General features: G+C 48.9%; 1 protein-coding gene across 1 annotated transcript; it reads left to right on the plus strand.

The window, feature by feature from the left end:
- The first annotated feature begins 396 nt into the window (after window positions 1-396).
- Window positions 397-13,579, plus strand: HYOU1 (hypoxia up-regulated 1). The gene is made up of 24 exons (XM_058041328.1): window positions 397-517; window positions 706-799; window positions 1,610-1,688; window positions 1,920-2,074; window positions 2,170-2,246; window positions 3,128-3,309; window positions 3,860-3,975; window positions 4,730-4,913; window positions 5,323-5,457; window positions 6,349-6,431; window positions 6,530-6,662; window positions 6,971-7,158; window positions 7,405-7,543; window positions 7,644-7,704; window positions 8,009-8,091; window positions 8,241-8,429; window positions 8,585-8,781; window positions 8,954-9,041; window positions 9,551-9,673; window positions 10,011-10,144; window positions 10,439-10,523; window positions 10,972-11,224; window positions 12,042-12,125; window positions 12,567-13,579. The coding sequence occupies exons 1-24, from the start codon at window positions 454-456 to the stop codon at window positions 12,623-12,625; spliced, it is 2,985 nt and encodes a 994-aa protein (XP_057897311.1). The 5' UTR covers window positions 397-453; the 3' UTR covers window positions 12,626-13,579.
- The last annotated feature ends 77 nt before the right edge of the window (window positions 13,580-13,656 follow it).

Genomic DNA, 13,656 nt, shown 5'->3' on the forward strand with positions numbered 1-13,656 from the left:
CTGAACGAGGGCGGGACCTGGGCGGAGCATGGGGGCGTGGTTCACAGGGGGCGTGGCTCGGCGGCGGCCTGCCCGCGAGGCGCCTCTTGGCCGCCAGGGGGCGCGCGCGGTGTAGGCGGCTCGCACGTGGCTCGGCTGCCGTGAGGCGCGCGCAAGCGCACGCGCGGTGCCTGCACGCGCGCCGCTCAGGCGGCCCCCGCAGCCCCGCCCCCCTGCTCTCGGCCAATGGGGCCGCGGCTCCCGTTCGTGACGGCTTCCGGCTTCCCCCGACGTGGCCCAATGGGCGTGCGCGCGCTGTGCGATTGGCGCGCGGGGCCGGCCCTGGCAGCCGCGCCAATGGGCGCGTGCCGCGTGCCGGCGGGGGCGGGGCCAGACGGCGGGGCCGCCGCGGCGGGGCTGCTCCGCGCGCCGGGCCGAGCCGAGCCGAGTGCAGCCGAGCGGTGCCCTCAGAGCATGGCGCGGTTTCCCGGCCGGGCGCTGCCCTGGCTGCTTCTCTTCAGCTTCCTGCCCGCTGCAGGTACGTGCGCGACGGTGCGGGAGGCGGCAGCTCCCCGGGCGCTCCCTGCTGGGCCGCGACGCCGACGGTGTGGGGCCGGCGGGGAGGAGCGGCCGGTGCGTGGGTGCCTCCCCAGCACCCTGTCCGGGCCCCTGCCTGTCTCGGCCGCCCACGCCGGGAGCAGGTTCTCACCGAGGGTTTGTCTCCAGAGCCGGTGGCGGTGATGTCGGTGGACGTGGGCAGTGAGTCGATGAAGATCGCCATCGTGAAGCCTGGAGTGCCCATGGAGATCGTCCTGAACAAGTGAGCGGCCACGGGAGGGTCCCGGGGGCATCCGGCCTGTGCTGCAGCCCCCCGCCAGCGCCGGGAGCGGACGGCGGGGGAGGCTGGCCGGGACAAGCCGTCCCTGTTCCTCTCTAGCCGGAGGAAGGCTCCCATTCTCCCACGCAGGCTTGTGACTCGGTCTTGGCCCGGGTGGGGGCTACGGGGCATTCTCCAGGGCACTTTGTTAACTCACCTTTAAGGTGTTCGGGTGCGCTTTGGGTACCTTTCCAGCGGGTGCTGAAAGCCCACGTGGTTAAGAACACATTGTGTTGCCAACCCAAAAGGGCACCCAGTCCCCTGATCCTTAGTTCCCCTAAGGGAGCCCAGAGCCAGGTTTGTTTTGCTGCAGCTGTTCAAAGCCCGCACTTGTAACACAGGTAAATCTCTTGCATTCAGCTGCTGCTGTAGCCCATCCTCAAGCCACTGAGTGAATAATCTGCAGGTGAGAGAGGGCATATGATTAGGAACATCTTCGGTTTCTGGGAGCCTGGAGATAACAAGGATGTTTCTTACCCACCTTCCTGAAATTCAGCAGTGCTAGACTAGATAGAATAAGGGAACTGTCTTGCCTTGCTTATGGGTGGAGGAAAGCAAAAATAGTCTCATCAAAAGCACTGAAGTGGTGGTGGGGGGGGGGGCTTGTCTAGTAGCCCCTCACCTGAGCAGAGGCTGGCCCCCCTCTCCAAACACTTTCCCTTAGTCCTTCTGGAATGGGAACAACATCTGTCTTCACTGGAGACTGGAATGTTCACGTTTTCCACTGGTTTATTCCTCCTTCTCTGTTCTCAGGGAGTCACGAAGGAAAACACCTGTGGCTGTTTCATTGAAGGAGAATGAGCGTCTCTTTGGTGATGGTGCGCTGGGGATGGTAAGAGTTCCTGTTTGCAGAATACATGTATCCCACATTGTCACAAACGTCTGAGACAGTGTTTTATCGCTGTCCTGCGTGCCCCATCTCCTTGATGTGTTACTGGCTCTGTGTAGGGCTGTGTGCTCCTACTCCCACAGCAGGAGTTGTTCCCCACGTAGTCTGGGAGGGATTGCTTTGACGGCAGCGTAACTGAAGGGATGCAAGTGGGTGATGTGTTTTTTCCTGCAGTCCATAAGGACGCCCAAGGTGGCGTTCCGATACTTCCAGGATCTGCTGGGTAAGCGGATCGATAATCCCCACGTGGCGCTGTACCAGTCCCGCTTCCCGGAGCACGAGCTGGTGAAGGATGAGACCAGACAGACTGTTATCTTCAAGTTGTCCCCGTAAGTGGCTGCTTTTAGGTTCTTTGTGGGATGGATGTCAGCTACCAGGCTTCTGCAGCTTGCTGTTGATGCCATCGTTTTCTTTCCCATTGCAGAACGATATGGTATTCTCCCGAGGAGATGCTGGGGATGGTCCTGAACTATTCACGTGGTCTGGCTGAGGAATTTGCAGGTTGGAAGGGTTTAGCTTTTTCTTGTCTATGTGCGTATGAGTTCGCGCACTATAGGATTTGAGGAGAGACCAAAAGCATTCAGAAACCCAAGGTTTTTGGAAACAGGATATTGGTTCTCTCCAGCTGTACGCTGTAAGCAAGACTTAGAAGCTATCCAGTTATTATTTGTTTTTAATATGATGCAAGTTTGAGATCATGGATCTCTATTTAACACCTAGTCTTGCAATGAAGGAGCCTTACAGGCAATCTCTGGAGAAAAGTGTTTTCTTTATCATGTGTATGATCAGAGTGGAGGCACATGGAATGTGGCTGCTGGGGAGGGTGGAAATGGTTCTGTGAAGGCTGTGCTGTAGTTTTTCTGGATGGAAACTTGCTGTTGGAGCTGAACTAAAAGAGCAGAAATGGCCCTTTGCTGTGAGGCTTGCTAACAGAGAGGATGCTGTCGTGTGTATTTCATGCTGTGTTGCTAATGAAATACCATAGTAATGAAAAGTGGATAAATTACTAGGAGTTTTGTCATGTGGTCAGTGACGCTCCAGCCAGTCCAAAGATTTTTTACTGGAGGGTGAATATGATGCAGTGGCAGTGTAAGGCTCCATGAAGATAGTATTTGTTGGAATGGAAGGCTGCCCAGAGCATTTGAGAGTATCCTGACACATGAAAGAGCAGCCAGTAGACTTGTGGCTTTGTGTGAATATGCCAGGTCTGCTTGGTTTCAGCAGGATACAGAGATTCATCCCTAGGGATCCTGGCTACTGCTGCAGGGTTGCATTCTTTGTGGGTCTTTGCCTCGGGTCCTCTGGGTTTGCTGCTGTCACTCCATCTCAACAAGTCTTTGCATGTGGCTACACTGATGCGGAATTCCCTGCAACTGTTTCAGAGCAGCCCATCAAAGATGCAGTGATCACAGTTCCTGCCTACTTCAACCAAGCCGAGAGGAGAGCGGTTCTGCACGCCGCCCGCATGGCTGACCTCAAGGTGCTGCAGCTGATCAACGACAACACGGCTGTAGCGCTGAACTATGGGGTTTTTAGGAGGAAAGACATCAATGCCACGGCACAGGTAGGCGCATTTGAGGGATGCGTAGAGTCCTGCCAAGTTGCCTGCATGCAGGGGAGAAAGTGCTTCAGAAGAAATCCAAAGAACTTGAAGTAGACTCTGCTGATCAAGCAATCTCCTCTGTTTTCATGTGGCTTGTCAATAAGACAAAGAGATTAAACACTGTGTGCATGTATGGGGAAGGCTGAAAGCTGCTGGAGTGAGGACAGGTCTTGGAAGTTCCCATTTTGTAAACCTGGTCCTTGCCCATCAGCTGGGGAAAATAACAGCAGCAACTACTTGAGGTATTGGAACACTGACTCAGAAGTACTTGATTTACCTGAGGCTGAAGAAAGAGCAAAACTTTGGGTTTTGGACTGTGAAATAGATTAGAAGTTTTCTTGTCTCCTTCTGTCAAACATAACCCTGAACATCACCCGTGTTTGGTCAAAAATGGTATAAAGTAGTCCAGGGAGTAGGTAGTTGCGGCCTGTATCACACTGAAAGCTTCTTTACTTATTTGCGGGGGGATGCCCAGGTGTTTCTGCTTCACTGTCCCGACTTTTCTTTCCAGAATATCATGTTTTACGACATGGGAGCAGGAAGCACTGTTTGTACTATTGTTACTTATCAGACAGTGAAAACTAAGGACTCGGGAACCCAACCTCAACTGCAGATCCAAGGCATTGGGTAAGAATTCCACACAAGTTGCACAAATCCCACAGGTCTCAGAAAAGAAACCATTTGTTTCACAATCTTCATCATGTAGAATTTTGCAGTGAAGCTTCAGTACAGTAATTTGGATGGCTGACGGGGAGCAAGAAGGCTTAAGTTGGGAATAATTTTGGTATTGCTGTCTTTTACAGAAGGTAGCTGAGAACTTCCAGGAGCGTAGGAGGGGACCAGCATACTTAGTTTGTTTTAAGCTTTCCTTTGTTAGCCTCAAACCACGTAAACCTATTCCATTGCATGTAATCTTTTAAGTCTATCAGTTGGAAAAGAGGAGTATGCTTCTAGAGAGGAATGAAAATACAGTGGACTCAATGCCTTGCCAAATAAGGAGGATGGTGCTGTGCATACCCAGCCCAGCAATTTTAATTCCAAAGCATTTATATTGCTGTTTTCAAGATACCTGAGACCCGATACAGTTGTCCATTGGTTTCTTGGCTGTTTTACATGCTTGGCAATAAGGCATTTACCTAAAATATAATGAAATTTGCTGTTGAAAGGCTGTTGTGGTGGTGAATCTCTTATTTCCATCTTTCTTTCATTATAACGTGTTATTTTGGGGACAACCTTTGTTGTTTCACAGTCATGACAGCTGATAATACTGCACCTATTTTTGACCACTTGCTGCTCTGCATATTTGTGAAATAATACATGAAATTTGTTTGTGTTTCAGTTTGGTTCCGGTTTTTACACCTCTGTTCATTCTTTTGCTCAGGTTTGACCGTACTCTTGGAGGTTTAGAAATGGAGCTTCGTCTCCGGGACTACTTGGCAAAGCTCTTTAATGAGCAGCACCCTTCCAAAGATGTCCAGAAAAATCCTCGGGCCATGGCCAAGCTGCTGAAGGAGGCCAACCGATTGAAAACTGTGCTGAGTGCCAATGCCGACCACATGGCACAGGTCTGACCTTCTCCTGGGCGTTCCTGCGTTTTTTGGGCTGAGTGTGGGGTGGTTGAGGACTGGTGTAAGGGAACGCTGTCCCTCTGCAGCGCAGGTCTGCTGAGGAGCATCGCTCCCGGTGGTCCCTCTCAGCTTGTGCCCGCTTGGTAGCACCGGTGATTGAGTGGATTGAAGAAGAGTTATTCGTGTCAAGTATGTTAAATAAACTTTCACTGAGAGAAGCTGTCTGTTACACCCATGTTCCATCCTCTCATCACCTTAGCAATGGTAGGGTTCAGATGAGTGTGGTTAGGTCTGTTGTGTGTTACAAAAACCAGAACTTTTTGCACACTGGACAAAGATTTTGCGTAGAAAAAGCTCCACAATTAATTTCATTCTGACTGGTTTTTTGGGTTTTTTTTCTGGACAGATCGAGGGACTACTGGATGACATAGACTTCAAAGCCAAAGTCTCAAGACAAGAATTTGAGGATTTGTGTTCTGACTTGTTCAAGCGTGTCCCAGGACCTGTGCAGCAGGCTCTGAGTAGCGCAGAGATGAACATGGTGGGTTTAAGAGAATGCATTACCAAACCTGAAGCTAGTGTGTGTGGAGCTACTGCCACATCATGATTGAGGCATCAGTGGTTGTGTTAGCAGGACTGTTTGGAGATAGATGCCTGCTATTGTGACAGTGATTTTGGTGCTACAGAGAGTTTGCCTGCTGCAGTGTCAAGCAGGAGTGTCACACTTGCCCTGCTCTATCCACCAGAAATTAGGGACTTGGAGGAGGGGCTTCTTAATCTTAAAGCATTTTACTCCTCCATTTGAAATAATGATGTTTTCTCTTTTTGTCTTGGATACTGGTTCTGGTCTCACTCCTGAAGTTTTAACTGAATGAGTCTGGATACAGAATTATGGATGTCTGGGCTTCTCCTTTGCACACTCCCTAAATTGAGCTCTCTTGTGGGCTGCAGTTGAACCAAACCTGAGGCAGTCCTTTGGAGAGAGTCACTGTGGGTTAAATGCTCACTTTGTAGGATGCCACAGCTCTTGAGCAGCTTTGGGCTCTGATGTTCAATGCAAGACACTGAGTTACCTCTTAAAGGCTGGATTTCTGTCTGTTCAGATCCAGCCAGCTCTTGGTGTCACTGTCTCCTGTGGCACTGAGCTAGTTTGTGTAATTTTGAATCAAGTCCCATGTTTCAGGTGGCTTGAAGCCACAGTCAGGTTGTCACTGTTGCACAGACCTGACCCCAGGTGCCTGGTTGTTGGCACGGCTGATGTCTGTCTGAGATCTGTTGGGTGCCGGCCTGCACGGGGACAGCAGGGTCTAGTGTGGGTGTTCTCTAAGAACCATGTCAGCACGTGGTGACTGGGGCAGGAGCGTAAGGAAGCCCTGGACTTAGCTTTCCAAAATTGCTTTCTTAAGACAAGGTGACTGTTTCCAATCCCTAGGATGGAATTGACCAGGTGATTCTAGTTGGAGGTGCCACACGGGTCCCCAAAGTGCAGGAGGTTTTGCTGAAAGCTGTGGGCAAGTGAGTATGTGAGGCCCCCTTCTAGTCTGTCTCCCATTGACAAGCTGCTGTTTATGTAGAGGCTGCAAACTTCATATGTGTTGCTTTTTGTTTCATAGAGAAGAGCTGGGCAAGAATATCAATGCTGATGAGGCTGCTGCTATGGGTGCAGTCTACCAGGCAGCTGCTCTAAGCAAAGCCTTTAAGGTGAAGCCCTTCATTGTTCGGGATGCTGCTGTATTTCCTATCCAGGTAACCTTTGGTTTTCCTTCTCTTTTGCAAGCTATGATGGGGCTGTGATGGGAGAAGCAATCCAGGCTGGAACCTCATGGCTTCCTTTGAGTATGGAAGCTCTGGAGATATTTCTGCTAATCTAATAACAAAAGCAGAAGGAAGTCTTCTTTATAATAGAAATGCAGTATCCAAGGAGCCAGGCATATGCAAACACCAGTTGAGGAATATTTGCCTGCCCCCAGCCTTGAGGCTGAGCAGCCGAACACTGCTGATGTAAGATGCCACAGTTTGCAGTTGCTGAATCTTAATTTCTGTTTGTCATGCAGGTGGAGTTTACTCGTGAAGTTGAGGAGGATGATAAATCCAGGAGTTTAAAGCATAACAAGAGGATTTTGTTCCAGCGCATGGCGCCCTATCCCCAGCGCAAAGTGATCACTTTTAACCGCTACACAGATGACTTTGAGTTCTATGTCAACTACGGAGATCTGACATTCCTGAGCCAGGATGACCTGCGGTGAGTTGGGCCCAGCACCCAGGCCAGCAGCTCTGTGGCAATGCAACTTGCCTGGCTGGAAATGTATTGCCAGTGCGTGGGACTGGCACTGGCGCATCTGTTCTCTGAGCTGCGTGTCCTTTAGCCCTGCCAGTTCCTGCTTTTTGCAGTTGCCCATCGCCACCAGCCTGAATGAGAGCAGCGATTGGCTGTTCTGCAGCACTGTTATCCTGAGTTGTCTCTCTGCTTTTGTCTCTGTGCCATCAGAGTTTTTGGTTCTCTCAATCTCACTACTGTGAGGCTAAAGGGAGTTGGGGACAGTTTCAAGAAGCACTCAGACTATGAATCCAAAGGCATCAAAGCACACTTCAACATGGATGAGAGCGGTGTACTGAGTCTTGACCGGGTAAGCACCACCATTGGGATGGTTGTCAGCTGATGTATTTTCAGTTTTATCCCTCTCTCTGGTCCCTGCTTAAAACTAATCCCGAGCTTCTATTTCCAAGGTGGAATCAGTGTTTGAGAGCCTGGTGGAAGACAAGCTGGAGGAGGAGTCAACACTGACAAGTAAATGTGGAACTTTGATATTCATACTGACTGTTTTGTTACCTGTAGTGGCTGAGATAACTACAAGTGTTGTGTTTCTTTGGGGTGTGGAAGTTACACAGTCTGACTGTATGTGTGGCTGTCTGTGCACACAAGGACACGGAGGGAGGTTGCAGAAGTGTGAGTCTGGAGTGTGTGAAGCTCACCTACACCACCAAGGGAGCCCTGGTGATCGTTGCGGTTGTGAGGAGAAGGACTGAGAGCTGAAGATTACTTTCCTCCTCTGGATATGTAACTTTCTTAATTTTCTGTCTCCCATCATCAGAACTTGGAAACACTATCTCAAGCCTGTTTGGGGGTGGTGGCCCTACACCAGAGACCGGAGAGAACCTGACAGACTCAGTTCAGGTGAGCCCCAGGGTGACTGCTACTGAAAGGAAGCCCTTTTGTCTTGCTGTGGCAGTTCTGTAGAATTACCTGTTCTGTGAAACACTGCATGGAATTTCTGCATTTAAAACATACATTTTGTTTTCCCTTTACTTGTTTGTGATGACCAGGAAGAGGAAGAGAGCCTAGCAGAAACAGGTAAAGAAGAGCATGGGGAGAAACAAGACCAGAAAAGCCATACTGTAGATGCTGATGAAGAGCATGGACAAGAGAAACAGCAGACTTCAGATCAAGAAGAAACTGCCTCTCCGAAAGTAGAGTCAGAGAGAAAGGAAGAAGGCGAGAAATTAGAGCCTCAGGTGAGCATCGGATTGAAGGAATGGGGTGGGTTTAGTATGCAAGAAATGTAATTTCCTCAGTGGAATTCTCCCTCCTCTGAAGTGCCCTGCCTTTGAAAAAAATTGCAGAATCTGAAAATCTGTTCTCTGGCTTGAGAATGTACTTTGTGTTACAGGATCCCAAAGAAAACAGAGAAACTGCAAAAGAGGAAGACCCGTCCAAAAGTTCCAGTGACAGCACAGCTACCAAATCAGAGGAGGAGAAAATCAAAGCACCCAAGAAGCAGAAGCTTGTCCATGAGATCACAATGGAGCTGGATGTAAATGATGTGCCTGACCTGGAGGAAGATGAACTGAAGAGCTCGATGAAAAAGTAGGTTTGAAATGGCTCTGCTAAGTTAGAACTCTAGATGAAGGAAGGGAATTGCTTTGGGATGGTGATGGCTTACACAGGGCACTGCTGACCTCAGAAGCTGGTGTGTGTGATGTGCTGCTCAACAAAGGGCACTTGCTAACTTTTGATTTTTGTTCTCTTTGCATGTTAGACTCCAAGAGCTGACAATCAGAGATCTAGAGAAACAGGAAAGAGAAAAATCAGCCAACAGCTTGGAGTCATTCATCTTTGAGACCCAGGTAAGAGAGGGATATAATGAAATGAGAATTCCAGGAGAGCAGTAGAAGTGTTTTGCACAGCTTTTGGCTGATCTGAGTGCAGGGGAGTTGTTTGAGCTGGGGGAAACTGATTTGAAGAGCCCAGGTTTTGTCTTTCGCTCACTTTTCCTAATGCTATTAGGCTTCCCAGGCCCATGTTTCCTCAATACAAAATGAAGTTTCCCTTCAGCATGTCTAAAACATTGAACAATTGCCCCCAGAGTGTAAAGAAGCTACAACTTCTCAGGAACTGTTGTGTAGAAGAAACAATTAGTGTGAAGTGTATGTGAAATAATGACTGTTGCAGTGTTACCATCATGGAATGTGGGTGTGTCTATACCTGGTGTGTTTCATTGTGCTCCTGGCAATGCTAGGAGCAGAGCTCAGATTTGGGAGGGTGCAGGCAGCGCCCCACCTCAATCACAAGTGAGTGCTCTTGTTTTATGGTTCCAGGCTCAGTGGTGTTTGACCATTGCTTGCTGTTTTTTTAGGACAAGCTTTACCAAGAGGAGTATCAGTTTGTTTCGACAGAGGAGCAGAGAGAAGAAATTTCCAAAAAGCTTAGTGAGGCTTCCAGTTGGATGGAGGAGGAGGGCTATGCAGCTGCAACAAAGGTAGTACTGTGTGCAGTCAGGACACCAGTCAGCTGTCACTGACATGGAAGTGACCACAGAGACTGACAGAGCCTTTCTAATCTGGTTCTTGAGAGTTTCTTGGTTCCTCAGAGCATTATGCACAGAACAAAATAAGAAGTTATCCTAGCCATTGATGCTTCTACAAGAGCTTCAGCAGGAGCCTGTTGACTGACAGCTTTGTCATGTGGCTCTTTTTACTGCACTGAAATGGTTTATTTGATAGAGTGAAAAACAAATGAAGTTAAAACTTCTGAAGTTGCCAGTGTTATACAGTGGTGAAATTAACTGTCTCATTTCTCCTCTCCCCCATTTTCAGGAGCTGAAAGACAAGCTTTCAGAGCTGAAAAAGCTTTGTAGGAACCTTTTCTTCCGTGTTGAGGAACGGAGAAAGTGGCCAGAACGCCTGGCTGCTCTGGAAAGTCTGCTCAATCACTCCACCATCTTTCTCAGGTAAGGACAGGCTTTTGGGAAGGAATGTCATGCAACTGGTTATGTAGGAGGTGCCATCAGAATGAGACCAGAGTGAATGTCAAAGTCAGTGGCAGTTCCTGAGAAAAGGTGAGCAGAACCCTGCTCCCCGGTGTCCTGTTCTGCAGGACCTGTGAACAGCCCCTTGTCCAAAATGGGGGCAAGAAGGGTCCAGTATGGTTGTTGTGATGTTTTTGTATTACTGAAGCTGTAAACACTGAGTTGCCAAAGTGCAGTCTGCTTGGCTTAACTAAAATAAGCTTTCTTTTCTACAAGGGGAGCCCGAATGATTCCAGAGTCTGACCAGATATTCACAGAAGTGGAACTGAGTACACTGGAAAAAGCCATCAATGAAACCACGGTACTGAAGGATGGAGTGATGCTGGAGGAGGGTGGGGGGTGGCAGTTTGCCTCATGGCCTATACTTTCACTCAGGATCGTGGAGTAGAATGTGCACATTTTGTTTTTGTGCCACCAGCAAACCTTTTGTGTGTTTCAGTGTTTCCTAATGTCCAGCCTGACCCCATTGTGTCTGGGGGGAATGGTGGTTCCTGTGTTGCATCATCTCCAGGGTGGGGGTGGAGCCCAGTGATCTGATTGCACTCGGTTTTTAAAGGCAGGCACTGGGTTTTGTTTCTCTTTTTCCTGTGTCTGGGTAAACTGAGAGGTTGGTGGAAATGTAGCACAGAGGAGAGCTGTCCTGAGTAAAGCAGAATAGCCTGGGGCAGTGACTTTGAGATACTGTGATATACAGCAGTTCCTGGAACCCAGAAGCATTCCAAAAGCCCCTCTTCCCTCGCATCCCACAGATCTGGAAAAATGAGACACTGGCTGAACAGAACAAGCTTACTCCTACTGAGAAACCTGTGCTGCTCTCTAAAGATATAGAGTTCAAGATAGCAGCCCTCGACAGGGAAGTGCAGTATCTCCTGAATAAAGCCAAGTTTGCAAAACCCAAACCCAAAAGGGAGAAGAATGCCACAAAAACTGATCCAGGCAAGAATACTACAGCAGCCCCTGAGACTGAGAATACTATCCCTCCCACGGAGGGGAAACAAGAAGGTAAGTAGCAGGCTTGGAGCATGTATGTCACTCCCTATTATAATTACCATATGTAATACGTGGTGTTTCTCTTGATTGATCGGGAGTTAAAGAAGGGAGGACAGTAGTTAACTGTGAGATTAGGTGAGTTTCCTCTCAGTTTTCAAAGACGGCTGGGAAAATCTATGTATTGCAGTGTCCTTCACGCCCCACCATTTGTTTGGGTTTTTTGTGAAGAAACAGAAATTATTTATTAATTTCCCAGGATAGTCAGTACCTGTCTTGCTGGCTTGTTGACTTCTAGGAAAGATTAGCCATTGACTGCACTTCAGTGTACTGAGCTGAATACTCAAAGTCCTGTCCTAGATCAGTGAGTAGAATGAATTGTTGATGAGAAAGGTTCGTGGCCTAGATGGACCCCAGGGAAAAAAAAAATCTCTTGGGGCATTAGGACTTAGTTTCTTGAACTTTCTAAGATCCTCAGGTCTCAAGTGCCCTGGTCCTTTCAAATCTGGGTGCTGTTTGTCAGCATTCCTGCTGGTTCCTCTCAAGGGATCCTGCTCACAGTCACAGCTCCAAAGGTCATCTGCCTGTGCAACCAGTCAGTCTCCAGGGCTTCTGAGGACATAAAGCTTGGCACTCAGAGGGGAATACAGAGCAGTGTTGTGATGCTTCTCTTGAGAGCTGTAGAGTGATCTGCTGGGAGAGTGAGCTGTAACAGTCCTGCTGAGGCACCACAGCTGGCTGGTTTAACCTCGCCTTTGCTCACCTCATCTCTTTGCACCTTGTTTCCTGTGTGTTCTCCCTTGACTTCTGTTTCTTTCTGCTTTAAACATAGACAAACCAGAGGATATTGATCCAGCCAAGGAACCTCCTACAGCTGAGAAAGCAGCAATAGATGATAAGCCTGGATCAGACTCGGGTGGGTAAATGTTTGCTAACAATCTGGAAATTGGGAGCTTCGAGTGCAAGGTGTCTGGGGGCTCCTTTGCAGATTTTTAGCTGTAAGAGGTAATATGATGGTAGAACCCCTGACTGCTCATCCATTGTTCATTCAGAGTGGAATTCTTATGCACCAGTGCTGCTTTGTGCCCCTGTCCCTGCAGTTTGCAGCCAGTCCCATGGCTGTGAGACAGGCTCTGCTTAGAGCTGCTGTGCCTCTCCTGCTGCCAGGGCAGGGCTGTGAACGGGGCCAGAGGGTTCATGGCTTCAGCCCCGTGGAGATGAGTAACAACCCCCAAAACCTCTTACCGTGGACTGCAAGTTTTGTGGCAAATTTTGCAAATGTCAGAGACTCTCAGTACTGCTTTGCATGCTGTGAAAACGACTGCAGTGTTGAAACTGAGTTTGCTTCATTACACAGGGTCCAAAAAAGAGAAGGCAGAAGCTGGAAGAGAAAGCAGGAAAAACGATGAATTGTAACACCCTGAAGTCCTTCAAGTGTCAGCATCTATTTATTTCATAGTTACTTTCTTGTTTTTCTTATGGACCTGGTTAGTCATGATGTAAATGGAACACAATGGCAACACAATGGGATAGAGATGTAAATTTATTTTTTTGTTCTTTCTGCGGATTTTGCCTCTACTAACTTAGTGAATTGGTTTTTGTTTTTCTTCTATTATGTGGGGCAGACTGCCCACCAAGAATTGTCTTTGTTTCAGTACAGAAGTCACCAAAGTGACTTTCCTGTGGGGAGAAAACAGTGCAGAAACATCTTAAGGTGTAGGAAGTAACCTGAAACATAAGCTCTGTGCCCCACCTCTTGTGAAGATGATTGCAGAAGGATATAGACCTGAAGTGCTGTTGTCTATGAGACTCTGACTTAGACCAAATGTGTGATCACAGCTGGTGGGAGGTGTATTAGTACTTGGATTCATGGTAAGGTGGAACAAGATTGGGAAGGCAGATGATCTGTGCTTTGAGATATGGCTGTGTCTGTTTTCAATAGGCTGTTTTTTAAAACTGTCTGTGCTCTCTAGCAGAGTCCAAGAACCATGATGCGAGACTTTTCAAAAAGATTCTGTTCATAGTTTTTAAAGTTCAGAAAAGGCAACACTGAATGCAGAGGAGAGGGAAAGATGGGCCGTGTTGGCACATCCTGTAGTCAGTCACAAGGACAGCGATACGGCTCAAACAACCAAACCTGAAAAGTCTAACGGCAACTGCCTTCCTTCCTCGGTATTTTGTGCACTTGGACCGATTTAATCGTGTGACTGTCCCTGTCCCTGGCCGTGACCTCCTGCCTCCTCAGACCGTCCCTGCTGCTGCCACACACGCGAGCGGGGTCCGACGGCTGCGAATGTGCATCTGACATTGTTCTCCATTCGGGCTCTTCAGCCGAAAATAAAAGCGACCCGTCCAGCGGGGCTGTGCGGAGCGGTGCCGTGTGTGCCGGGAGCGGGGCGGGCCGGGAGCGGGGCGGGACTTCCGCGGGCCGGGCCGGGGCGGGGCGG

This window comes from Melospiza georgiana, chromosome 27 (assembly GCF_028018845.1).
Source record: "Melospiza georgiana isolate bMelGeo1 chromosome 27, bMelGeo1.pri, whole genome shotgun sequence".
NCBI classification, from domain to species: domain Eukaryota; kingdom Metazoa; phylum Chordata; class Aves; order Passeriformes; family Passerellidae; genus Melospiza; species Melospiza georgiana.

Bases quoted from the DNA above. Each gene is read 5' to 3' on its own strand.
- HYOU1 (XM_058041328.1), top strand. From the start codon at position 454: ATGGCGCGGTTTCCCGGCCGGGCGCTGCCCTGGCTGCTTCTCTTCAGC. The intron at 800-1,609 runs GTGAGCGGCCAC...CTCTGTTCTCAG, and splicing joins ATGGAGATCGTCCTGAACAA to GGAGTCACGAAGGAAAACAC. The intron at 2,075-2,169 runs GTAAGTGGCTGC...TTCCCATTGCAG, and splicing joins GTTATCTTCAAGTTGTCCCC to AACGATATGGTATTCTCCCG.